General features: G+C 40.4%; 1 protein-coding gene across 4 annotated transcripts; it reads left to right on the forward strand.

The window, feature by feature from the left end:
• The first annotated feature begins 1,241 nt into the window (after positions 1-1,241).
• DCAF16 (DDB1 and CUL4 associated factor 16) lies at positions 1,242-23,087 on the forward strand. Of its 4 annotated transcripts, XM_084896940.1 has the most exons (4): positions 1,242-1,371; positions 10,226-10,376; positions 16,399-16,493; positions 19,004-23,087. In XM_084896940.1, the coding sequence occupies exon 4, from the start codon at positions 19,608-19,610 to the stop codon at positions 20,256-20,258; it is 651 nt and encodes a 216-aa protein (XP_084753066.1). In that variant the 5' UTR covers positions 1,242-1,371; positions 10,226-10,376; positions 16,399-16,493; positions 19,004-19,607; the 3' UTR covers positions 20,259-23,087. The 4 variants fall into 4 exon arrangements, with proteins under 4 accessions (XP_084753066.1, XP_084753068.1, XP_084753065.1 ...); XM_084896942.1 differs by lacking the exons at positions 1,242-1,371; positions 10,226-10,376 and adding an exon at positions 11,908-12,019 and having other exon boundaries at positions 18,989-23,087; XM_084896939.1 differs by lacking the exons at positions 1,242-1,371; positions 10,226-10,376 and adding an exon at positions 11,908-12,019.
• The last annotated feature ends 1,032 nt before the right edge of the window (positions 23,088-24,119 follow it).

Here is a 24,119-nt window from a genome sequence, read left to right on the forward strand (position 1 = left end):
AATTGTTCATTTTGTAACCTACAAAGAGAAGCAGATAGTGTAAGTTTTACTGCTATGAAATTATCTCTAAACTATTTGCATAATTGTAACACAATTTTTAAATATAATTTGTTTTAGAATTTGTGACTTATAGAATATAAATACTTGATTTTCCTACTAAAGTCTGTTAGAATCTAACATTCACCTTATCTAATAGGTGAAAATCCCAAACCACTCATCTTTTTTGCTTATGTCACACTTCTTTCTCATAGCTCCCTGACTCATGAAATCAGTTCTGATCTGTTTTGTATTTACATAGACAAGGCTGATGATCCTGGAGTCCTGGTTTGGTCTAAGACCATCCTACAGGCTGATTTCTTTCTTCCTTCCTTCCTTCCTTCCTTCCTTCCTTTCTTTCTTTCTTTCTTTCTTTCTTTCTTTCTTTCTTTCTTTCTTTATTAATATATTTTATTGATTTTTTTTTTTACAGAGAGGAAGGAAGAGGGATAGAGAGTTAGAAACATCAATGAGAGAGAAACATCGATCAGCTGCCGCCTGCACACCCCCAACTGAGGATGTGCCCGCAACCAAGGTACATGCCCTTGACAGGAATCGAACCTGGGACCTTTCAGTCCATAGGCTGATGCTCTATCCACTGACCCAAACCGGTTGTGGCTAATTTCTTAGGAATTAGTAGTTGGAGGATAATGTGGTACTACTAAAAAAAAGTTTTAACTTTTTTCTATCTCTTGAAGTCTTTTGCATATCGTAATTTTATCCTGTGTAAATTATTAAATATTAGTGTCTACTGTAAACAGGGCAGAAACTAGACAAGCAGCATCTTTTTGTATAGCGGGATCCTAATTCTTTATGTTCTGTTGTGAGAGGTCTGAGAGGAAATGAGAACTCTAGAACCTGTACCTATTTTGGTTAGATTACTAGGTGAACATAACTGCTTTGTTAGAAATTCTCATTGCTAGCATGTTATTATATATAGTGAAATTATTCAGCAATATATCTTATCTGCTCTTCTCTTTTTTGATTATACTTTTGCTAAGAAATAATGCTAATTTGGCCCTCTGTCAGAGCTAAATATTTTTCCTGAGTCTTTCAAATTTAATATTCTCTATATAATTCGATATATTTAAAAGATAGAACAAATGAGCATTTAGAGTTAATTTTTTTGCCATTTTTAATGGAATCCCACAGTTAGAAAGTGATTTTTTAATGTTGGTGTTTCTTTTTTATATATATAATTTTAGGATTGTGTACCATCTCTTGATTCTTCACAGTCAACACCAACAGAGGAGCTATCATCTCAGGGCCAGTCCAACACTGAAAAGATTGAATGCCAAGCAGAAAATTACCTAAATGCACTCTTTCGAAAGAAAGGTAATGTTGGTATACATTTTTTATGCTTCTGGTCTTGCTTATTTTGTTGCTGTTCTCAAGACTTCAAATGTTCTTCCATGTTTAATAAGTGATATTGTAAAACTATCCTTAGAATAAGTTAATAGCATTTACTGGCTATTTCTTTGGTAGCATGAGTATGCTTACTTGACATTAAAATGTCAGTGTTTAATTCCTGTTGATATCTAGACCAGTGGTCGGCAAACCTCGGTTAGCAAGCCACATGTGGCTCTTTGGCCCCTTGAGTATCGCTCTTCCACAAAATACCACGTGGGGGCGCACACGTACAGTGCGATTGAAACTTCTTGGCCCATGCCCAGAAGTCAGTTTTCGGCCTGGGAGAGTCTATTTTGAAGAAGTGGCCTTAAAAGAAGTGGGGGTGTCGGTCCGGCGACAGGAGACATGGCGCGGGGGAGGTTCGAGCGAGGTGAGTGAGCCAGTCAGTCAGCATTCTCATTGTGCAGTGGTTAGTGCCGGTCATGACCGCAAATTGCACACGAGTGACAAAAGTACCTACTTGAAGCATAAAGTTACCTGTATTTTTCCAACCAGCTACAAATACTACAGGTATTTTTGTCATCAATTTAAGAATTGTAATTATTTTTGTTGGTGGCTTTATTATTATAAAATGAAACTTTTTTTTAGGTGCCATGTTTGACATGGCTACAAAGAAGAAGCAAAGAAAAACAGAAGACGAAAACCGTGAATTTAAAGTTGAATGGACCGAGACTTTCGCCTTTATTCAAAACTTAAATGGCCTTCCAACCTGTCTTATTTGTCAGGAAAAATTGGCACATAACAAGAAATCAAATTTGGAGAGACACTTTACAACCAAACATGTGTCATTTAGTACTAAATATCCTGTCGGTGATGCAAGGAAGAAGGCAGTTGAGGAACTTCAGAAGAGTCAAGAAAAATCAAGTTCTGTGTTTAATTATGGGATGCAATCTTCCAACAATGTTAATATTGCAAGTTTTGTGGTTAGTCAAGAGATTGCTAAGAGAGGAAAACCATACACAGACGGCGAATACATAAAAAATTGTTTTATAAATGTATCCGAAAAGCTATTTCGAGATTTTAAGAACAAAGGAGATATTCTAAAAAAAATTAAAGAGTTACCATTGTCTGCTAAAACAGTGAAAGATAGAACAGTCAAAATGTCTTCGAATATAACTGACCAGCAAGTTGAAGATCTTAAATTGGTTTCATCTTTATCAATTGCAGTTGACGAGTCTTGTGACATAAATAATACAGCACAAGTTTCACTTTTTGTACGATTTGTTTCATCTACAGGTCCTAAAGAAGAACTTTTAGGATTATTGCCACTCAAAGGTCAAACAAGTGGAGAGGATATAGCAAATTCTGTAATTGAGTGCATTGAAAGACATCATATTCCACTTGATAAAATTGTCTCAATTTCAACAGACGGGGCAAAAAGTATGACGGGTGTGAGAAACGGGTTTGTTGATATTTTGAAAGAAAAAATTAATCACGAGATACTTACTTACCATTGCATCATTCATCAAGAAGCGCTTTGTGCACAGACATTTCCAGAAGAAATTTGCAAAGTTATGGAATTGGTGATTAACATCATCAATTCCATTATAGCTAAAGCTCCTAATCATTGCCAATTTAAAGAATTTTTAGTTGAAATGGAGAGTGAATACCCAGATCTGCTGCTGCATAACAAGGTACGTTGGATATCAAGAGGAAACGTTTTGAAACGTTTTGCTTCCCTATTAACAGAAATTAAAGCATTTCTCCTTGAGAAGGGTGTTCACTATCCAGAACTAATGAATGATCAATGGGTCCAAAAATTTTATTTCATGGTAGACGTTACATCTCATCTAAATCAGCTTAATCATAAACTACGGGGGAAAGGAAACACAATTTTTTCAATGTTAGAAGAAGTCATTTCATTTGAAAATAAATTATCTCTTTTTGCTCAAGATTTTGAAAGAGAAACTTTGATTCACTTTCCAAGCCTGTTGAAACATCGCCAAGAAAACAATTCTGATATTGACATTTGCTATTTCAAAACAACACTATTAAATATGAGGGAAGCTTTTCTCAGTAGGTTTAAGGAATTAAGAAACAGCAAAGCAACCTTAGCCTTTGTTAAAAAACCTCTTAATGCTACTGTAACAGAATTAAATTTTTCTCCTTTTAACATTGACATTGGCAACTTTGAAATGCAACTGCTGGATTTAAAAAACAAAGAATTGTGGAGCTCGAAATTTGAACGTCTTTGTGCTGATATAGAAATATTGGAGAAAAACAAATGTGAACTCAGTTCACAGCATAAGTGGTCTGCTTTGAAACACCTGGAGAAGGAAGATATGTTGATTTTTAACACCTGGAATAGTATTCCTGACTCATATAATCAACTGAAAAAACTAGCGTTTGCTGTTCTGTCCTTATTCGGGTCTACATATTTATGTGAACAGTCATTTTCAAGCATGAACCTTATCAAGAGTAAATTGAGAAGTCGTCTTATTGATGAGAACCTGGAATCGCGAGTAAAATTAAAAACAACAACATACAAACCTGACTTACCCAAACTTTCTAAGGAGATGCAAGGCCATTGTTCACATTAGTGTTTGTCAGTCATTGTCATGATTTAATTTTATGTATATTGTAAGGTAAATAGTAAAGAATTTAATTTTATCAATAAATAATATCATTATTAAGTATGATACCAAATTTTATTTTACGTACCTATAGTTTAATTAACTAAGACTTAAAACTTTAAGTAAAGTTTAATAAGTTAATTTTAGAGAACGTTGTGGAGTGAAAGAAGATGTAGTGTCAAGGATTGAGAAAGTTATATTGAGATGATTTGGACATATAGAGAGGATGAACAACAGGACATAGACGAAACAAGTATACAAGACGAGTGTGGATGGGAGAGTTGGAAGGGGTCTACCTCAGTGAACGTATCTCACTCAGATTGAGGAGGTTTTTAGCAAAGGCCAGCTTAGGAGTACCCTAATTCTATATAATAAAAGAGTAATATGCAAATTGACCATCACTCTAACACACAAGATGGCTGCCCCATGTGGACAAAAGATGGCTGCCAAAAGATGGCCAGCAGGGGAGGGCAGTTGGGAAGGACCAGGCCTGCAAGGCAGGGCAGTTGAGGGCAATCAGGCCTGCAGGGGAGGACAGTTAGGGATGACCAGGCCTGCAGTGGAAGGCAGTAAGTAGCAGAGAAGCAGTTAGGCATCAATAAGGCTGGCAGTGGAGTGGTTAGAGGGTTATCAGGGTGGCAGGCAGAAGTGTTTAGGGGCAATCAGGAAGTCAGGGAGGTGAGCAGTTGGGAACCAGCAGTCCTGGATTATCAGAGGGATGTCCAATTGCCCGTTTAGGCCTGATTCTACAAGGATCAGGCCTAAATGGGTAGTTAGACATTCCTTGAGGGGTCCCAGATTGGAGAGTTGAGGGGTTGGCTGAGGGACACACACCCCTGTGCATGAATTTTGTGCACCAGGGCTCTAGTTAAGTTAAAAACATGTATCTACCTATGTAGTTTAAAAAATTTGGCTCTCAAAAGAAATTTCAATCATTGTACTGTTGATATTTGGCTCTGTTGACTGATGAGTTTGCCGACCACTGCCAAAGACCAAGAGGAGAACAGGGAATTATCAATGACAAGCGCCTCTTCTGGGGTTACAGGTCTCCCAGGCTGAAATGTTGACATTTATGCCAACTCTTAAGGGGACAGAACATGACCCTTCCCCTGGGGTGGAATGTGGGGGCAAGAGATGGCACATTATCCAAACAGAATCTAGTAAAACCAGAATCACCCAGAAAAATAGACATGACCACCTGAACTCAGGAGAGGAACAGCCAGAAACTCAAATTTCTCCCCTGAGGATGGTGCTGGGTTCTAGGTGTGCGTTGCTGTGATTGAAAGTCAAAGGAAGCAATCCTTTCAAAATGACTATTTTTGGATAGAGTGCACGCTATTCAGTGACTTATTTATTTTGTTAAAAAGAACATAATTTTAGGACTAGCAAATTTAATATTTTTCTGTTATGGGCTTTTAAGACTATATTTTAGTTATTGCAAGTGACTTTTGAAATATTGTTCCAATAATTCCATAAGCTATAAGGTAAGCACTGGCATGGACCTCAGTACATAGCAGGTGCTCAGCATATATTTGGAAAACAAATTATGTTTAGAGTGAAAATCAATGATATTGTGAAAGTGTATTACTTGTGAAAGGTTTCCCAAATGCCTACTGTCTCTCAAAAGGTATAATATATTAAACACATATAAGAGCTTAATATATTCTGATGACATTATGCTGAAAAACTGACCTGGTCATGTTTCCTCCTCAATAGAATTTTAATAAAGCAACTTCTATAGCATTCTTAAAAAAAATCCAGACACTGCCCCATTTTTTAAAATTCTTTACCACAAAATGGCAATAAAACCCTTTAGCAAAGCATGAACTGTAGTGAATTCATTACCTTCCCCTCTTCTCCCACCACTCACCCAACCATCCACTTATTCAGCCATCTTCCCATCCATCCATCCATCCATCCCTCTACAAACCCAGTTATCCATCTCTCCACCTGTCCATCTGTCCCATCTATCGCCCACCCATCCATCCATAGATCTACTCATCCATCCATCCACCCACTGATCCAGCATATCTGGGTCCCCATCCCAGTGTATCACTCACCTTCATACCCCTCGCCCACTGACCTCTCCTGCAGGTCAGATGTGTCTCAGACAGGGAAGGCCTCAGCCCCCCAGGTTTGCAGAAATCTCCAGAATGGAAGAGAAGTTGAGGAATCCCAGAAAGTGCAGTTATGTTCAGTAACAATGAGAGTGATCATTCACTGGGCTCATGCTATGTTAGGTGTTCTCTATGTAATATCTCCCCAAATCCACATTACACCCCTATGAGGCAGGGCAATTGTAACTCCATTTTATGAAAAAGGAAGATGAGGCTGAGGGTAACCCATCCCAGGTCCCCAGGTCTCACAACTACCATGTTTCCCCGAAAATAAAACATCCTCCGAAAATAAGACCTACTTACAGGTTTCCTTCTGAGTGAAATATAAGGCATCCCCCGAAAATAAGCCCTCTCCCCTACTCCCTCCCCCCCCCCCCCCCAGGCTCTGTCTCAGAATGAAAATTAATTTACCGTAAACTGGTCGCTAAGGCCGCCCCGACTGGCGTCTAGCAACCAGTGACGTTAGGTGGAGTCCTGACGTCACTGCTGTGTGGAGGCGGAGCGGAGGTTGGAGTGAGGGGTGAGCGCGGGACAGGAGAGAGGAGGAGATTTTCGCAGATGCCTGTAGAAGAACAGGAGGATTAGAGTGGATGGGACACGGCAAAGGTGGTGAAGGCTGGTCTGTCTCTGGTGACACTACCTGATGCTCGCGGCCGCCCTATGATGACTGAAGGTTCTCAGTCAGTGGCAGACCCTGCTCCAGCCCAGATCCAGGCCCCAGCAAGCCCAGTGACAGTCCCCAGGCAGGCCCCAGGGGGTAAATGTCTGATAAAGGGATAGGGGGGATGTCTGGTGAAGGTGTTCAGTGGCACAGGGGTAGGAGGAGGGGGATCACTTAAAATGACACAGAAGGATCAGAGGGGGCAATCAAAATGGCACAGGAGGATCAAAAGGGGTTACTAAAATGGTAATCCCCCCTCTGATTCTCCTGTGCCATTTTGATTCCCCCCTCTGATCCACCCTGTGTCATTTTAAGTGATCCCCCTCCCCCCACCTTGATACCCCAATTCCTTTTTTTTACCCCTAGAAATGAGCACAAAAAGAAAAAGCTACTCCGTGGAGTACAAGAAAGGAATCGTGGAAGACTCTTGGGGCCAAAATCTTACTGTTTTCTGCAAAGAGAAGATGTTGAGTATGCGATTGGTCCGAAAATGGCGAGCAGAGTATGGTAACCTCATTGAACAAGTGGACAAGGGAAATGCTAAAAAGCGCAAGTGTGGATCAGGTCGGCAACCATTATTTTCCGAGCTGGAAGACCTGATCTGTGAATGGGTTGTTGACAGGAGAGCAAAGGCTTTGGTTGTGAATAGGGCTCAGATTCAAGAATTTGCCCTTGGAATGGCACCACAGTTTGACATAGCCCCCGAAGACTTCAAAGCATCACAACACTGGCTGGACAATTTCCTTCAGCGAAGTGAACTGTCTTTAAGAAGATCTACAACGTTGTTTAGGTTGGAAGATACTCAAGTTATTAAGCGAGCACTTGCATTCAAGTCCTTTATTGATGATGCTGACTTCTCTAAATACAGTCTTTCCAACATGATTGCTATGGATGAAACTGCAGTGTTTATGGGCCAATCCTCTCAAACAACAATTGAACAGCAGGGTGCCTCCTTAGCCTACATTCCCTCCACTGCTTACGAAAGTGCACGTGTTTCCTGTATTTTGGCAATTCGTCTGGATGGCACTAAAATCCCACCTTTAATCATTTCTAAGGGCAAGAAGGAAAAGATTGAACGTATTTTGGGCGTTTTTATTCTTGAAACTGAAAAAGCCTGGGCCACACAAGCAGTTATAAGGAAGTGGGTCGATTTAATGCTGCCGCTTGTTATGCGAGGGAGCCAAAGAGGTCTGCTAGTCTGGGATGCAGCCAGCACTCACCGCTCTAAAGACATGAAGACATTTCTTCAAGAAAGAAAAATAGATCAGATAATGATTCCCGCAGGAATGACGGCCTATCTCCACACTCTTGATATTGCAATAAACAAGCCATTCAAAGACAATTTGCACATGGAAATTAATGACTACATTGAAAATAGAATGGAGAGAAATCAGTGTGGAAACTTTGTGAAACCTGAACTGCAAGAAGTTGTGACTTGGGTGAAGAATTCATGGGAGAAAATCACTGACAGTTGCATTGCAAATGCACTGCGAGCAGGCTACCTTGACAAGAAGTACTCATTTAAAGACAGTGCTATTGCTAAACATGAAAGATTTGGTCCACTGATTCTGAAAGAAATGGAGTCACAAGAAATTCACCAGGAAATTCAGGAATTGGATGGTTATGATGATGTTCCAGAGGATGATGACATGATTGTCATTGAATAAATGAGTAAATTCTTGATACTGTAGGATTCACAGTTTGTCTGGTTTGTGTTGACAACTACCGTACTACCATACCGTATACAGGTAGTAAATTTCCTTTATTTTCATTTAACAATAAAAGTGTACCGTATTCTTCACGGAAAAATAAGACATCCCCTGAAAATAAGACCTAGCGCATCTTTGGGAGTAAAAATTAATATAAGACACTGTCTTATTTTCGGGGAAACAGAGTAGCTGCTGGCAGAACCAGGAGAGTTGCCCTGGTCCCCTCCCTTATCCTCCCCCCCCCCAACCCGCCTCCCCATGCGGACCCCTCGGGTGTGGCTGGTGTGTACCTAGCAGCAGAGCCTGCGGAGCCTGCACCCTCGCCTGCTCCCCCTGAACCTCTTGTGGGACCTTCTCCTCCAAGGCCGGGCGCTCCAGCCGGAGGGCCTGCTGCTGGGTCTGGAGGCCGTGGCCGAACTCCTTTTCCAAGAGCTCCTCTGGGGCCTGTGGGGAAAGTGGGAGGAAGGAAGCATCACACTGGGCACAGCAGGGGACACCTGTGCCTCTGCCCAGCTCCGAGCTGGCACCACCTCCCTTATGGGGCGTACCAGCCTCCCCTCCACCCTGCCTGGGATGGCAGCGATGGCCTGGCACAGCAGCCATTCTGGACCCTGTGAACCCGCCCTGGTCCACAGCTGACTGGACTAGAGGCTCCTGTTCCAGGCTGGACCGGTCAGTGGGAATGTGGTGTTAGGAGGCAGAAGGAGAGAGAACAAGAGAAAGACAGACGCTGACTAGATGCCTTCAGAGTTAACACTCAGGAAAACAGCCCCACCAGCACCTGATGGGAGGACTGCGGACCTCCAGAACCGTAGGACAAGAGCTGTGTTGTGTTGAGCCACCCAGTTTGTGGTCATTTGTTACAGCAGCAATAGGACACCAATAGTTTTGGTTTTTGTTTTTTCTTCTTTAAAAAAATTTTTTTTTCTTACAGAGAGGAAGGAAGAGGGATCAAGAGCTAGAAACATTTATGAGAGAGAAACTTCAATCAGCTGCCTCCTTCCTGCACATCTCCTACTGGGAATGTGCCTGCAACCAAGGTATATGCCCTTGACCGGAATCGAACCCTGGACCTTTAAGTCCGCAGACCAACCCTGTATCCACTGAGCCAAACCGGTTTTAGAGGTTTATTTTCTCTCTCTCTCTCTCTCTCTTTTTTTTTTTTTGGCAGTAGAGAGTTGCAGTTGATACATTTTGAAATGAAAAATTGAGGCTAGAAGAGAGAAATTCGAATTTCCAAGGTCACACAGAAAAGATGCAGGACTCATCCTCCCCTCCGCCTCTCCTTTTCTGTTCACAGAGGAGGACAGCGGCTCAGGAAGGTGGGGTGACCTGACTGAAGAGAGGAGGAAGGGGGTGGTGGAGCAGGACATGGTGGAGGCAGGATGGTAGCCATGGGCTGCAGTGTCCACGCCCTCATGCAGCCTCTGGGAACAGTGGGAAACGGGATCTCTCCAAACGCAGGAGGCTCCCTCCCCTGAGAGGGACAGAGCCATCCTGGAGCCTGAGGAGCTGACTGAATGCCCGGAGCCTGGCCTTGCCGATCCCCAGCAAATGGGGAGACAAGGTCTTACTCCTCCCAGCGGAGACTGTCCTCTGGGGAGAGTTTATTAAATGAGGCAGCAAAGGCTCCCACCATTCAAACTCCCATTGTCCCTCCTCTTGCTGCAAGACTCACAGGACTCCCAACAGGTGACACTCCCATCCCCTTTGAAACAGGAATGGAGCGGTGGAAGCAAAGCTTTGCAAAGAAGACCTCGTTGGAGAAGCTGATGACTGACTCAGCTCGCTGGTGGAGGCCATTTCTGGGCTGTGGGAGCCACAGCTGGTGCAGTTACTGGTGAAGCAGGAAGAAGCCTCCACAGTACAGGTGAGCCCCAGGTGGGCGGGGTGAAAAGCCACAGCCAGCGTGGCTCTAGGGTTCAAAGCTTGGAGAACGAGCTGACGTGTAAACTGACACACTAGACAAGAAAAGTTAATTTTGAAATGGTGGGGGGAAGCCAGGGAAAAGCTTAACTGTAGTAGTTAAGTACCACAGAGTCTCCATTTCCAACTGCTTTTATTTACTAGAATACACAATTGTCTCTTAGGAATGCAAAGGGACATATCAGTGGTAATGTTTAGTAAACAGTAAGATTATCAGGTTAGGGGGGAGTTTGCTTTAGGCCACTGAGTCAGCAGTAGGTATTAAGATGCAAATTCACCCTGTGAATATCAGAGTCCAAACTCAGCCTTCTGGTGGACTTCTCACATTTATATTAATTTCTGTTGATCTTGGTTCCCAGCAGGTGGTGTTCAGAGAGCATGGAGCACCTTGCAGGTGTGAGGGCTGGAAGGTAGTCATTGTGATTGGGCCAGGACTCTGAGGTCATCGTGAGGTCACCGAGGCAGAATATAAGCTGGTGTCACACATCACTGGCTTTCTGGAAACCAGTGAATAAAACGATGACCCCAAGAAATTAAGGAGACGAAAGGCTCAGGGAAGTCGCTGCTGACTCTGGTGGGACAGACACAGGCAGCCTGCCCTGAGCGTGTGCTGAGAGCCAAGTGAGAAGTCTGCTCTCAGTTGGCGTCATTAGTTAAATACTTTTTGACTCACGGAAATGCTGTGGCCGAACAGCTGAAGGCCTAAACACAAACTCCCAAGTCTTTAATGTCATGGCGCCTGATCCAGAAAGAATGTTACTGGGAAGTTGTCCTTTTACACCCTGTTCTGATGTCCCCGTTTCCACCCCCAGATCAGCCAACATTACTCTAAGAATGCTGAATGCATTAGCCGTAACGCAGACAAACTAAAGTCATTTAGAAAACTGAATTACCAAACCATCAAAAGGGAATTGACATGAATTTCTCTCCTGAGATATTAATTTCTCCTGGGGGGAGGGGGGGAGTGTATTTTGACAATGAAAGGATTTTCCCCCCATCATCCTTTCATTCTCAATATGCCTGGGAACCACTTTGCTAAAAGTATGCTTCATGAACTCAAGATCACCAGTGGCTTTAATACTTCATCATATTTAGCCTTTCTGAACTCGTATTATACTTTCCGAACTCGTAATTATTTTTCTTGGACCCCAGAATACTTTATTTCTCCGGAATTCATTGTCCTAGTCTTCTCACGGCTCCATTCAAAACAAACAGTATGTACATTTATGGGGAGAGCCAGGTCCTGGTAATTAACTTGCTATTTGGTGATTTGGTTCCATTTAACCGTGGGGAGGGGTGAGAACGGGCCTCGGAGCTCGCAGGGCGTGATTACCGCCCCAGCGTTTAAATTACTCCCGCGGGAGAGGCAAATATCGCGAGTTGCCAAGGCGGCGGCGGGAAGACCACCCACCTCCAACGTAGCGGTTTAAGCCGCCCTTGTCGGGTAGGAAGTGACGTTTCTAAGAAGAGGCGGGGCGAAGGCTCGCCCGGAAGTAGTGCCCGATGGACAGGGCGAGTCGAGTGGCCGCGCTGGCCTTCGCCAGAACGTGCGGCGGGGCGTGAGGCGGAAAAAGAAATGCTCCTTGGGTGAGAAGGGGAGTGTGCCGGGGGATCCAGCGGAAGGGGAGCAGGGAGCTGGGAGGGGGTTCGTTTGGAGCTCGTGGAGAAGGGAGAGAGCGGGCGCTGAGGGCAGGCCGCGGCCGGCTGCTGCCGCGAAGGGAGACGGTCCGGGTCGGCCGAGGGCCCCGTCCCGGGGTCTCCAGGTGGAGGCGGCCGCGGCCTTTCCCAGCCTGGGCCTCGGCTGGTGGGAGGTCTGCAGGGGGGAGCAGGCGGCCATTCAGTGTAGATGCAGCTGCCCTACGTGGGCCTCCTTTCGAGGCCTGGTTCACAAAGGGGGGCACCGACCGGGTACTAAACCGGACTGAATGGCACCAGCGTTCACAGGGTGGTTAAGCTAAAGAAATGTTTGTTTGTTTGTTTGTTTGTTTGTTTGTTTGTTTAAAAAGGAGTGCTGCCTTCAGGGGGAACTGAGCCTTTAAACTGTTTTTTTAATGGAATTAATTGTATCAGACCAGAGTGAGCATCCCAGTACTCACAGCCATCTAAAGAAGTAGGTTACAGCCCGGCCTCGGCCGATGAACCAGGTGGACAGGGTTCGATTTGGGTCAGGGCACATGCCCGGGTTAGAGGCTCAATCCACTTTGGGGGACGTGAAGGAAACAGCCAGTCAGTGATTCTCCTCTCCCTCCCTCTCTGAAATCAATGAGGAAAAAACACACACACACACACACACACACACACACACACACACAAAGAAAGAAGTGGATTACAGAGCTGCCTGTATATCTTTTCTCCTATTGAATCACCTTCCCTCCCTAGCATAACGGATTTTCTGAATTCACTTAATTTTTATGTAATAATAATAGATAATACATCTCTGAATATACTCGATTGTTTTGTGTTCTAATATGAAAAGTTATGTTCTTAATTTCCTTTTTTTCGATCGGTATTGTTCTTGAGGTTTATTCATGTTGATATTTTTATAATAATAACTTACATTTGTGGACCTTTATGTGCCAGACACTGGTTTGAGCACTTTACTGTTAGAGCGAATAGTAACGAATTTTTTTAATTCACTGTTAATTTTTATATATTAATAATTTATAAATACATCTCTGAATAAGTATACTCGATTGTTCTCATGTTCTAATATGAATATTCAAATATACAATTTCCCTTTTTTAATCAGTACTTTTTTTGAGGTTTACTCAAATTGATGTTTTCATAATAACTTATATCTGTGAACACTTAGGTGCCAGACACTGACTGGTGTGAACACTTTACTTCATTTAATCTTTATAGACAACCTCTGTGAAGTAACTTACCTTATTTTAAGATGAGGAAACTGAGGCACAGGTTGCTATAGTATTGCTATAGTTATATTAATATGCCATAATTGATTCATCCATTCTCTTCATATTCCTAATTCCTTAAACATTTTAGGTATTCAAAGTAATTCATGTGAAAGCATTTGGGTTGCCCATAATTTCAAAATGATCAAGATGTCTAATTTCTGAAAAAGCATTTTTACTTAATAAGTTACAGGAAACGTAGAGGCCTAAGAATGCATGAAAGATACTGGTAACATTTATAGACTATTTAGCTTAAATGTACACTGCCCAGAAAGTTGTGGTGAAAGTAGCCTAGAAAGGGCATCTACTTTTTAACCAAATATATCTACGACATTTCAACATGTAAACATAATTAATGAGATAATTTATATTTTTTTCTGCCAAGTCTTTGAAATTGGGCATTATTTTACACTAACCACATTTCAGATGCTCAATAGACACCTAAAGAGAGTGAATACAGAATGGGATAGTACAGACCTATTCTTACTTTGAGAACTTCTATATATACCATTTGTTTTTTATGTAAAGTCAATCAACTGGTAAACTAACTAGGACAAACTAATATTTGGAGGCATTTTCTTCTTTTATGGCCTTTACTTGCTCAGCTCTCTTCATCTTTGGATGCCTGCTACCTTCGTAGCTTTGTTTTTTAAATTTCTAACATTATTTCCTTTACTGTATTTTAGTTGGCTACCTTGCCACAAATGAGAAATGATTTTTATTTGTTGTTAATTCTCACCCGAGGATATTTTTCCATTGATTTTTAAAGAGAGTGGGCGGGAGGAGGCGAGACAGAGAGAAATATCATTGTGAGAGAGACACATCAATTGTTTGTCTCCCAACCAGAGCTGGGATCAAGCCTGCAACCCAGGTACTTGTCCTTGACCAGAATTGAACCTGGGACTATTCAGTTTGAGGGATCATTCAGTCCGCAGGTGTGCACTTAGCAAAACTAACCAGGGCAACTTCATACAGTTTTGTCAGTTACCAAAGGATAAGGCATCTGGCCACCAGAGGTCAGCCTAACTATATTTTAGTTTTATTTATTTATTTATTTATTTGTTTGTTTATTTATTTATTTGGATGAATAACATTTTCAGTACTTTTTGAACATTATAACCTGGAAACGTTTTTAAAAGATAATATACTGCAAAATGAACAGGTAAGCTGCAGTGGGACAAAATATTTGCAAACCATTTATTCCAAAGGGGGTTATTATCCAAAATATATAAGAAACTCATACAACCTAATATAAAAAAAATTGCCCTAGCTGGTTTGGCTCAGTGGATAGAGCATCGACCTGCAGACTCAAGCGTCGGAGGTTTGATTCTAGAAGATCAAGGGCATGTACCTTGAGTGCAGGCACATCCCCAGTGGGAGTGTGCAGGATACAACTGATGTTACTCTCTCATCGATGTTTCTAACTCTCCATCTCTCTCCCTTTCTCTCTATTAAAATCAATAAAAAATATTTTTTAATTAAAAAAAATTAAAAATGGGAGCAAAAGTCTGAATACACATTTTTCATTAAGAAGACGTATTAATGGCCAACAAAGGTCAGCCTAAAGGTGTTCAACATCACTATCAGGCAAATGCAAATCAAAATTACAATAGGATAACACCTGGCACCTGTTAGGATTGCTGTTATCAAAAAGTCAAAAGAAAATACGTTGGCAAAGATGTGGGGGAAAAGGAAACCTTATTCCTGTGGGTGGGAATGTGAATTGGTACAGCCGTTATAGAAAACGGTATAGAACAACCATGTGATCCAGCCATCTCACTTGTAGGTATATGTTCAAAGGAAATAAAGTCACTATCTCAAAGATATATTTGCACTCCCACATTTATTGCAGCGTTATTCACAGTAGCTAATATGTGGAAACAGCCTAAGTATCAGTGGATGAATGCGTAAAGATGTGAGATACACAGAATGGAATATGCAGTCTTAAAAAGAAGGAAATCCTGCAGTTTGCAACAATATGGGTCAGTTGGGAGTACATTCTGCTAAGTGAAATAATGCAGACACAAAAAGACAAATACTGCATGTGGAATCTAAAAAAGTCAAACTCTTAACAGTAGAATGGAAGTTACCAGTAGCTGGGAGGTGGAGGGAAAGTAGAGATCCTGGTCAGAGGGTACAGACTTTCAATGATGAGTAAGTTCTGGAGATTTAATGTACAGCATGGTAACTATAGTTAATAATTAGTATGGCCAAAACCGGTTTGGCTCAGTGGATAGAGCGTCGGTCTGTGGACTGAAAGGTCCCAGGTTAGATTCCGGTCAAGGGCTTGTGCCTTGGTTGTGGGCACATCCCCAGTAGGGGCTGTGCAGGGACAGCTGATGAGATGTTTCTCTCTCATCGACGTTTCTAACTCTATCCCTCTCTCTTCCTCTCTGTAAAAAAAATCAATAAAATATATGAAAAAAATAATTAGTATGCATACTTGAAACTTGAGAAGGTAGATTTCAGGTGTTCTCACCACCCACAAAAAATGGTAACTGAAGTGATAATGTTAGTTTGTGGTAATTGTAATGAATACATATATCAAAATATCACATTCATGTTCAAATATCTCATTTGTCAATCATACTTGAATAAAGCTAGTAAACCAAAAAAGAAGATGCTACAATACAATTTAAACACCATAGTTTCACTGTCTTGAAGCTTAGCCTATTTCTTGAATTTTACTTTTAGTGCTTTGGGGGAAAAGAACAAATAATAGCAACTTTGGGAATAAATCTTTTTCTGTCCTTGGGAGACTTTGTTGAAGAAATAACAAAACTAAAGAATTTGAATGGTAAGGCTGTTTAGTTACAAATTTTCAGAAAACGCATTCTTTAAAGGTAAATTCTACATGAGCATATATAGAATAGGTGTGGTAATTCAGTTTAGATATGGGAAAACTGCACATGTGATATAAAGAAAAAAACAGTAATGAGTTCATTCTAGAATTTACATACGCCTGCAAAAAATCTTTGTTTTATTTCTCCTTGAGTGAGCCTTTTACAGTATGTTTTGAATAATATAATGACTTAAGTGTACTTGATCTTGCAGATGGAATTTGGTTGAAAGAAAAATAATAAAAATGTAAGAGGACAGAAGAATTAAAACCAACAGCTTCTCCTGTCTCAATAAAATAAAGACTTACGGTATGTTTTGAATTTTCTTTTTCAGATTGAACTATGTAATAATATTATAAACTTAAAACTATTTGCTTTGTTTCTTTTAAAAGATGAAATTGTAAGTAGTTCCCTTTATATTGCTTTAGTAGCATCATCTGTGTTGATCTTGCTTTAAAAAACTTTAATGTGTCTTTGTCCAACATATTAACAAGTCAGTTAAGTATAATTTGGGTATTTCTGGCTCCCTCAAATAAAAATAGAAAATATTTCTATAGTTACAGCAGGCCTTCATCATTCCCTCATTAATTTTTTCAAAAAGCTTGCTAAGTCCCTAATATGTGCCAGACACTGATGGGTTCTGAATTAGAATGTGTAGAAGACAGAGAAATATTTTTGAGAAGACTAATACTGACATGAAGCCATACTATATGACCTTATTTCTACAGCTCGTATGTATTTGAAACTAGAGATGCTTGCCGACTCATTTTTAAAATCCCTCCTACAGAATGGCATAAATGGGATTTGCTATTTTGGATTTTGCTTTTTCCATTTAGAGCTATGTTTTTAGTCCAGCCATTTGCAGTGTATACTTCTAATATGCTTTCACCACATTTTACCTAGCCACTCCTCCAGTGATGGAAACCTAGAAAGCTTCTAATTTTTTACCATCAAAGATGAAGCATCAGAATGCATGTTGGTCTTAAGAGAATTTTTTTGCTTTATTTACTCAAGAGTAGAATTGCTAGATTGTGAGGTGTGCAAATAGTTTGGCTAAGTAGTGCTGCCAATTGCTCTCAGAAAGGTTCTCCCCGTCCATAATTATTGGTTTCCAAAGGAGTTCCTTTGGTCTCTTCACTAACACTGATATTTTCCAGCTTTCTAATTTTTTGCCAAACAAATGGAATAGTGTGGTATCCCTTTACTCATATGGCTAATAACTTGTGGCTTTTCCCTTCTGTAAATTGGATATTTTTGTCCTTTGCCTATTTCTTTACTGAGGTTGCTACTTCTTATTGTTGATTTGTAATCTTTGTTCTTAATGTCTTTAGTTCAGTCAAAAAATAATTAATTTTGATGTCATCGAATTTATCATTTTTTTTACTTTGTAATTTACCTTGTGAAAGGTATTTCTGTAATGTATTTTCTAGTTAGTATTACTGGTATAGAAGTTAAGAGTGCCCTGGGTTCAAATTCTGACTATCAGTAGATGTGTGACCTTGGCCATGTAGCTTAAGCCTTGTGTAAATGGGGACAATAAAAGTATCTTATAGGGTTTGTAGGAGATTTTAAAACGAGTTAACATTTATTATTCGGTGTTAATATTTTTAATAATCTTTATACTTTTCATTTTAATCCCTGAATCATTTATGTCTCAGCATAGGATTATTTTTTTCTCTTAATATATCTTTATTATTGAAAATATTACAGATGTCCCTTTTGTGGTGGTTTTTCCCCACAAAAAGAGCGGGTTCTACCCGAACCCGCCCTTCCCAGGGGAATACTTTTAAGTAACACTTAATACCTACTTTTATTGCATGGTGGTCAGAGATTTACTCTGAATCAAATGGCCCTAGTTATACTTTATAACCTTATGCATGATCTATTTGTGTGTGTGCATACTCCAATATCTGTTGGTTGGTATTGTTCTGTTTAATCATGTAATACTCAAAGTACATTAATATTTTAACTGATTTTCATGCTTTTTGTATCCTTGCTTATATTTCTCCCTTCAGTTCTATCAGTGGTTACTTGAGAAAATTTGAGTATTGTTTTCAGGTGGATATATGATAAGAACAGCAAATCCTCAAATAACATCGAATACCATTGTTTCATTCATGGTCACTTCCATCTCTGACCCTATAATTTTTGGCTTAAAATCTTTTGTTGTTGTATGTTAAAATTGCTATCTTTTTTCATCATTTTTTTTTTTTTTTACCTTTCTATGTTGTTTTTGTTTGCTTTAAGATGTCTTTTGTTAACAACATTATTGAATCTTGTTTTGTTTTTTTAATTCAGTCTGAGTATCTATCTGCCTTTTAATTGTGAGTTTAACCTGTTTACATTCAGTGTAATTCCTATTGTATTAAGGTTTATACCTGCCATCTTCAACTACCTGGAGAGTGGGGTCATATGACCATCACCTCTGGGTCCCACCAAATGTCCTAATATCTAGCAGCTCTACAAGCAGGAAATAGCTAAAGGTAAAAAAGATATAAATAAAATGGTTTTTTTAGCTCTCAAGACATAAGGGATCTGCTTTGTGGAAATAATTTTCTGGGCTCAAACTGCATATGTAAAAACAAACCGGCCCAGATATGTACCAACAAAGGATTAAAATGGGCTCAGGTCTCCTTCCCAATTTTATGATTATAGGAGCCATTCCCAATAGGAAAATCTGCCTACACCTATGAAGTAGAGATGGGAAAGTCAAGAAGATTTCTTGTTCAGCATCAGTGTTCTTGGATATCCACAGATAGACAGTGATATTACCTAGTGCTTTCAGGCTTTAATATCGTGTTTAGTCTTCTCATTTACAGGTTAAGGCTACCTTTCCAGGTAGTCCAACAGCTAAGTCACCAGCTTCCAAGGGCGATTGCACCACTTATGGAAAACATCAGATCCGTGCACACCAGATGTCCTTGACAACTCATCCCACCATCCCTTGCACAACATTTGCTGCACCAGCAGACTGTGAAGCCGTCCACTGAGCTTCTTTTCATTACCAAGTAGATATAATATCCCTGACAACAAAACAGAGGACACAAGTGTCTCTTCAGAGTATCACAGCCAGTTGAGACCAAGCTAAGAAAATCAGCTTGTCTATATGAAGACCCTTCTCTTCTTGGGTAGCCAGGACTTAAAGGAGAGAGACTGACCTGTGCCTCTGGTAAGTGACTGACTTTTACACACTGAACTGGTCCTGAGAGCCGAGATGTCTTCTTTGTAAGTGAAGAATATACAACATAATCTCAAAGAACTGCATAGCGGTGCAAGCCAGAGGCATACTGTGTGTGTAACGGACTCAGAAACAGGCAAGGTAATCTTGTTGAAAGGATTTTTCATCTTTTGTTCTATTTGCCAGTGTTAGTGTTTTGCTGGCTTCAATTGTTACCTTTTTCTGGTTCTTTCTTTTCTATTCCAATGGGTCCCAGAAACCCCTCTCCTGGTCCCTTATCAGAATCAGAAAGTGAGGAAGAAGAAAACGCTAACTACCTAAATGAGAGTTCTGGGGAAGAGTGGGATTCCTCTGAAGAAGAGGACCCTGTGGTGCCCAACCTGACACCTCTGGAGAGTCTTGCCTGGCAGGTTAAGTGCCTTTTAAAATATTCAACTACTTGGAGACCTTTAAATCCTAATTCCTGGTTATATCATGCTAAACTCTTAGATCCAAACACACCAGTCCATATACTTCGAGAGATAGGTCTAAGGCTCTCCCATTGCTCCCACTGTGTACCCAAACTCGAACCCATTCCTGAGTGGCCACCTCTGGCTTCTTGTGGCGTCCCACCTTTTCAAAAGCCGCTGACAAGTCCCAGCCGGCTTTCCAGAGATCATGCTACTCTAAATGGAGCGCTGCAATTTGCCACCAAACAGTTAAGCCGAACCTTGAGTAGAGCCACTCCCATCCCTGAATTCCTAAAACAGATCCCTAATTCGTGTGTTTCTGGTTGTTGCTGTGGCTGGTTAACTAAAACAGTTAAGGAAACAACCCGCACTGAACCCATCAACACCACTTACTCTTACACTGACTTCCAGAAGGCAGTTAACAAACTCCTAACTACATCCCTGTAAAGATTCACCCTTTGCTCTGGTATCTCCTGTTTCTGATTGAGAAAGCAGTGCGAGTTACACAGCCCAGAGCTGAGAAAGGAAAGCCTTCTCAGCCAAACTGCCCTGTCCTGACAAGCTGAATATCTATCCAAGGGGCCCATCAATCAACTACAGAAAGCATGCATTGTGAGCACTCACTTTGACAGACCCTGTGGAAAAACAAGAACTTCAATAGAGAATTCATCAAAAGGAACAGGGTTGCAAAAAATAAATTGACTACTCTCCACATTCAGTTCTCCCCAATTTACTCTGCCTAACTGAATAGACTCGTAACTCTAGGTATCTAAAGATTGATGGGAAGGACAGGGCAGGCTGCTCTTCTTACCCAGCCTTCACAGCAGCCACTGTGGAAAGTGGGAGGTTCGCTACTCCCAGTAGTACCTTCCTTAAGCATGCCCTTCTCTGACATTCATTTTTAGGGAGGTAGTTACAATGGTGGGAATATGGTTTATCTCACAGCTTTTATATGGATAGGTCTGCTTATGGCATTAAACAGGCACCTATTCTATAAGGAATTTATTTCCTGCATCTTGGCACCCAGACTTTAGTCAAGAGGAAATGAAATACATTCCAAAAGACCAAAGAGAAAGGATTATAAGAGAGCATTTATGTTTTCTATACTAACTGCTAGTGGATTAAAGTATTTCAGTCTGTATGTTTCCTGGTACAGCACTTAATGCACTTTCCCATCCATTGCAAACTTTCCAGGATCGCTTCTAAATGGAAAGAACCTTACTATGGAAAGTCTCAGCCTAATATAACCTGAAGTTAGAGTTTTTTAGTATCATTGTTTTCCTACATATATTAGCTTTAGATCTATCTAAACAAGAACGTATATGTACTCTTGTAAATGGGTCTTGCAGTGTATTTAGATGAGTCAAAATGTAAAAGTCAACATAAATAAAATGCATGAGACCGTTCGATCTTTTCACACCATAAAGACTGAAACCTGTGTATGGTCTTGGTTGACGGCATCTAAAGGACTCAAAAATAGATTGTTAAAGATTTATCTTATACCCCCTTAGTTTAGTTTTGCTTTTTCCTATTCTCCATAACTAAGTGCTATCTACAATGTGGCATCAAAATCTTAAAGCATTAATAGAATCACAAATTCTGTAAATGTGTAGCAACTTTAGGAAAGAGGAGGGTGTTTATAACCAAAATGGTATTTCTGTTGAGCCTTAGTTGTCTTAAAGAAAAAAAGGAAGAGATTGTAATTGGTAGAAAAATGTTTGTTGGTAGAAAATGATTGAACTGAAACCATATACACTTAGTGTAACTGAATGTATCAGAAACTGTTCCTATGTAGATGTTTTCTGTGAAACTGGTTTTTAAGATGTTACAACCTGTTTGTTTGTTTTTTTGTTTTGTTTTGTTTGTTTTTTCTTAAATGGCTGTAAAGTGAGGTAGATAATTGGTAGTCATCGGATAACTTTCATAGTCTCTTCATGATGTAGTCTGGTCTCTCGGTAGAAGATGCTCCATTCCTGATGCAAGCCTCTCGAGGACTTTGGTAACTGCAACAAATTGCTCATGATTAGCTCTTTGGTCTTTTCACCTGAATTTACAACTGAGTCAGTATCCTCATTTGACATCCCATAAATAGTCTTTAAGCCTTCATGGTCAAGTTGTGCCAGCTTTATCTTCTTGAACGGCGGTTCTTGCAGCACCTCTTCTCTTGTTCGGAGACCTCTGCATTGAGGTCTCTTGTGGTTCTGTAATCCTTGAATGTTCCCTTGCGTTTTCTTTTGAACAAGAGAGCAGCTCTAAAGAGATGAGGGAACGATTGCGGAGTGAGTAGGTAATGACCCTCAAGCTTAAGAATCTTCAAGTATTGAAACTTCTTCTCAGTATGTTGTTGAATAAGCTTCTCAAGCTTGACGAATCTTACAACATCAGCAGTTACTTGTCAAATCATCATCACCCTTGAGAAACCGTCATTTATAAGAGATCTGATTATTGTATAAGGTGTCATCTCTGCAAATGATAAAATCATTCGAATGCTCTTGAAGTGGGCCCAGGAAGATCACTATCATCAATGAATAGGAGTGTGTTAAGGATCTTCACGTCAAGTTCCTCAGAACTCAGCCACTCGGTGGACTCACAAAGATCTAGAGCCGGATCTGGATCAATGGTTGGTGCCTGAATACAAGGTCACATGAAATACGTTAAATCTCTTATTGACCTGTTGCATAGGATTCTGTTGAGGCCTCTTTACGAGACAGAGCATCATAGCAAGCGCAATTTTGACAATTCTTTTTCCTGTCATATCATCTAGTTCCACATTGGGTCCCCATTCAACAGGTTCTGTTGAGGCATTGATTGATCCTCTATTGGCATGGATGTATTTGTCCCATGGTCTTCCTTCTAGGTTGTACAAAAGAGGGAATGTGGCCAGTAGACATGTGACGCTTATGAAGACTCCACTGCCTACAGTCATTTGTTTCATAACGGTTAAATTGTGCAAATTCGTACCTTCGGCTTGACATATCTGCTCTTGAGGAGGTAGATACAAATTCACACCAGTATGGTGTACCAACTCTACGTGAGAATACATTGTGTCACACAACCTGTTTTTTTAAAGGGAGGTGGGAAAGATAGGGAAATCAAAAACTTAAAATACGATGTTTATGTATATGTTCCTTTTTCTCTGTGTGTGTGTGTTGCGTGTGTGTGTGTGTGTATGTATAAAAATACCTTGCTCATAAACACATTTTTGCTATTCACTCATAAAGGAACCCTTTCCCCAACTTTGTAGCTGAATAAACCAACAGCTTTGTACATGCTGAACAGAGTACGGTCATTTATTCTCAACAAATGATCCTGCTGTGCTTAAGGCATATTCAGCATTCACTAAGTGCTAAGTAAAATCAGTAGATGTCGTGCCTATGTCTATACAGTGTCTCTGATAGGAGGTGACTTGGCAACTCTAGGAAAGAAACATACCTGAAGAAGATAATGTGAGATGTCAAGACCCACATTTGAACTCATTTGTTCACACAGTAAGTAATCCCAGGTTGTACAAAAGGATAGGCACCCGAATAAGCCATAATCCTTCACTTCTTTCTGTGTCTCATGGATGTGGGGTAGGGATGAATTTATCACTTACATACTTTCCCTACATGGGCCTTTGGTCTAGGGCAGTCACCATAATTAGGATAAAGAAGGGCACATTTATTCTCTATAGAAATACTTACCAAAGAACTAAAGAAACAGGATTTCTAAACAACCAATGGACATTAATGTTAAAGGTATTCTCTCACAGAACAGATAGCAGCCTCCTTTTTGTTGACGTCCAAATACTTTGAGCCCAGAAGATCACATCATGTATTTTAAACCCATCAGCTTCTTAAGAAAAAAACATCAATGCATTGCAGAAGGACAAATGTTAGGTCAGCTTTGGGGGAGTTATCCTCCGGAGTTCCTATTACAGCTATCTACCTAAAAAAAATGCTCTGATGAAAACAGTGTTAATGTTTGAATAGATTGTTAGAGCAATTTATGGACCTTAGAAGTCACTTGGGTTATTTTCTTATTGATATATAAATACTTTATTATTTTTATTGTTGAAAGTATTACATATGTCTCCTTTTTCCCCCATTGACCCCTCCTAGCCCACCCCAGGCCTTTACCACACTTGTCTCTGTCCATGGGTTATACATATTTGCATAATACTCCTACATCTTCAATAAGTGATTATCTGATTTTCTGCTCCAGTGTTAGAGAACTCATCTTTTAGGGCAGCCTGTTAGCTTTAAATATCTCTAGTTAGAAATTTAGTCATTCATCTAATAATGTTAGCTATTATAATCCAGATACTGG

Source organism: Pipistrellus hanaki (assembly GCF_964339955.1).
Source record: "Pipistrellus hanaki genome assembly, chromosome: 1".
NCBI classification, from domain to species: domain Eukaryota; kingdom Metazoa; phylum Chordata; class Mammalia; order Chiroptera; family Vespertilionidae; genus Pipistrellus; species Pipistrellus hanaki.

What these genes read in the sequence shown, in the direction of transcription:
- DCAF16 (XM_084896940.1), top strand. Translation starts at nt 19,608, where the DNA reads ATGGGTCCCAGAAACCCCTCTCCTGGTCCCTTATCAGAATCAGAAAGT.